The sequence below is a fragment of the Gastrolobium bilobum genome, unplaced genomic scaffold (genome assembly GCF_033153095.1).
Source record: "Gastrolobium bilobum isolate Gb01-03AN ecotype WA unplaced genomic scaffold, APGP_CSIRO_Gbil_v1 utg1090, whole genome shotgun sequence".
Lineage (NCBI taxonomy): Eukaryota > Viridiplantae > Streptophyta > Magnoliopsida > Fabales > Fabaceae > Gastrolobium > Gastrolobium bilobum.
In genome coordinates, this window is record NW_026899797.1 from 154,243 (window position 1) to 157,462 (window position 3,220).

The 3,220-nt window shown below is 38.2% G+C and overlaps 1 protein-coding gene across 1 annotated transcript; it reads left to right on the forward strand.

The window, feature by feature from the left end:
* The first annotated feature begins 1,379 nt into the window (after positions 1-1,379).
* LOC133293546 (low affinity inorganic phosphate transporter 4-like) lies at positions 1,380-2,966 on the forward strand. The gene has a single exon (XM_061492123.1). It carries the CDS (start codon positions 1,380-1,382, stop codon positions 2,964-2,966), a length of 1,587 nt encoding a protein of 528 aa, XP_061348107.1.
* The last annotated feature ends 254 nt before the right edge of the window (positions 2,967-3,220 follow it).

A 3,220-nucleotide genomic window follows, 5' to 3' on the forward strand; every position in this document is an offset into this window, starting at 1 on the left:
TTTTACATCAGTTTTCGACGGAATTTCATTGATTTTTCGTCAAAAATTTTTAACGGAATATGTTTTATGTCGAAATCCACCACAACAATTTTCGACGAAATTCCATTGATTTTTCGTCAAAAATTTTCCACGGAAATAAATTTCGTCGAAAACTTTTCACGGATATAAATTCCGTCAAAAAATTTCACGAAAATAAATTTCGTCAAAAATTTTCGACAGAATCTTTAATCCCGTTGAAAAATGGGTTATCAACGAAGAAAATTTCGACAACTTGAATTTCGTCAAAAAAATGGGTTATACCATTTTTGACGAAATTTTTCCGTCGAAAAAATAAACTTTTTTAGTAGTGTTTGTAATTAAGTGGTGACAAGCTATGATATGATGCAACACAACAAATTCAACTCAATAACTTAAACATAAAGAGATATGTAACGAACTTGCTAATAATTTTATATTGATATCTCGAAAATTACAATAATTAAGCATCTAAGTATAATTTACTCTTTGAAATATTGTTTTTGATGATATATGCAAAAATACGTGAGTCATGTTAAAAATACACCAATTTCTAAAAAAATACCGTATAAGTTACTATTAACTGTTAAATAGGCAATATCTTCTTAAGAATATTTTCCATACAATATTCATGATGTACACATATTCACAATTACATGGACCTATGATAAATTTTACATTAGATTCACAAAGAATTGTAAGTGTATATATATTTATCACGAGCCGTATTGCAATATATAACCACACTAAAGTTTTGTTACATCATTTATAAACGAGCTACTTGAGGTATAGCCTCACTAAATCAAGTTTTGACCGAGAGGGAAAGGCAAATTATCATAGTATCGACAAGATTGGTTTTTTCCATCCAGCATTGTCCCCATCAATCTTCATCCCAAATCATCTTCAATATTAACGATCCAGTATATGTATCCATTGATATTCCCAGGCGATGATATATATTTTATTTCAATGCACAAGCAGCTTCTTGATGATCACTACCATCAATAAATAATCTCATGGTTAATTAGCTGTCACTTTCTAAATAACCAATCAAATAGTAGTCAAATTTCAAACATCTCCGTTAATTAAGAATATTCGTTTCATTTGATCAGTGCAATGGGAAATCCCTTATAACTATCAGCAATCCCAAATTTCTCGGTGATAACCCCTAGACTTAGGATTCAACGTCCATTCTTTAATTATCAATTTATCACGAAACTTCTTTTGAAGCCGCTGGCCCACCCAAACTTCTATCAATGAGTTATTATTATATATAGAAGAGAGCATCAACAGCAGCAAAACCTGTAAGTAACAGAAAGTAGCATTAATTAATTAGGTACAAAAAAAAAAACCTTCCATAAAAAATGGGGTTAGCGGTGCTTGATGCCCTTGATTCATCTCGTACACAATGGTACCACATCAAAGCCATTGTGATAGCTGGCATGGGTTTCTTCACCGATGCTTACGACCTCTTTTGCATAACCACAGTTTCAAAACTCTTAGGTCGATTGTATTACTTCGACCCAAGTACAGGCAAACCCGGAAAGCTTCCCGTTCCTGTTAACAACGCTGTGACTGGAGTTGCTCTCATCGGAACCCTAGCAGGCCAATTAGTCTTTGGTTGGCTCGGAGACAAACTTGGCCGCAAGAAAGTCTATGGAATCACGCTTGTTATCATGTTCGTTTGTGCTATATGTTCAGGCCTATCATTTGGTTTAACACCCAAGTCAGTGATTGGAACACTATGTTTCTTCAGATTCTGGCTTGGTTTTGGCATTGGTGGAGATTACCCTCTCTCTGCTACAATCATGTCTGAATATGCTAATAAAAGGACACGTGGAGCTTTCATCGCTGCTGTGTTTGCTATGCAGGGTGTGGGAATCATCTTCGCAGGGTTGGTTTCCATGTTGTTCTCGAAAATTTTCTTATACTATTGCCATGCTCCGAGCTACACCATTGACATGGCGAAGTCGACACAACCAGAGAGTGACATGTTATGGCGAATAGTGCTCATGATCGGAGCTATCCCGGCGGCGATGACATTCTACTGGCGAATGAAGATGCCGGAGACAGGTCGTTACACGGCTTTAATAGAAGGGAATGCAAAGCAAGCAGCTGCGGATATGGCTAGGGTTTTGGACATTGAAATCCTCGCTGAGCAAGAGAAATTGTCTCAGTTTAAAGATTCTAATGAATATTCGTTGTGGTCTAATGAGTTCTATCAGCGACATGGGAGACATTTAATTGGCACGATGAGCACGTGGTTTTTGTTAGACATAGCTTTCTATAGCCAGAATCTTACACAGAAGGATATTTTCCCTGCGATTGGACTCATATCAAAGGATGTGAATATGAATGCTGTGGAAGAAGTTTATCAGACGTCACGTGCCATGTTCGTGATTGCGTTGGCTGGAACTTTCCCTGGTTACTGGTTCACCGTTCTCTTCATTGAAAAGCTTGGCCGTTTCAAGATTCAGCTCATGGGGTTCTTCATGATGTCTATCTTCATGTTCATGATTGGGATAAAATATGATTACCTCAGAGATCAAAACAGAACCCTCTTTGTTTTGTTGTATGGGTTAACGTTCTTTTTTGCTAACTTTGGACCTAATAGCACTACCTTTGTGCTGCCGGCGGAGCTGTTCCCGACGAGGCTGAGGTCCACGTGTCATGCTTTCAGCGCGGCAGCTGGGAAAGCCGGTGCCATGGTTGGGGCGTTTGGGATTCAGAACTACACGTTGAGCGATGAATCGAAGCAAATACGAAGGGCGATGATGATTCTGGCGGTGACCAACATGTTGGGGTTCTTCTGCACGTTTTTGGTTACTGAAACGAAGGGACGGTCGTTGGAAGAAATCTCCGGCGAGGTCGGCAGAGAGAGTGAACTCACTCCTTCTACAAATGATAGGGTTTCGGTGACTCGACATGGAACCCACGCGGAGACAATGTGAACTGAAGGGTGATCGAGATATCACATGATAATTCAGTTATTAATGCACGTATGCAGGAGTTCAATATAAAGTTTGTGACAATCTTGGTATTATATATGAGTGTGATCACAGGTGTATTACAAACATGTGTAATAATGGGATTTAAGATAAAGATGTCCCTCTACTCATACGAGTATAGATTACTAGTGTGAGATCGTTGTTAAGACACGAGAACTTGGCATGAAGTGAGGTTAAAAAAAAACACTTTTTCTTGT

Bases quoted from the DNA above. Each gene is read 5' to 3' on its own strand.
- LOC133293546 (XM_061492123.1), top strand. From the start codon at position 1,380: ATGGGGTTAGCGGTGCTTGATGCCCTTGATTCATCTCGTACACAATGG.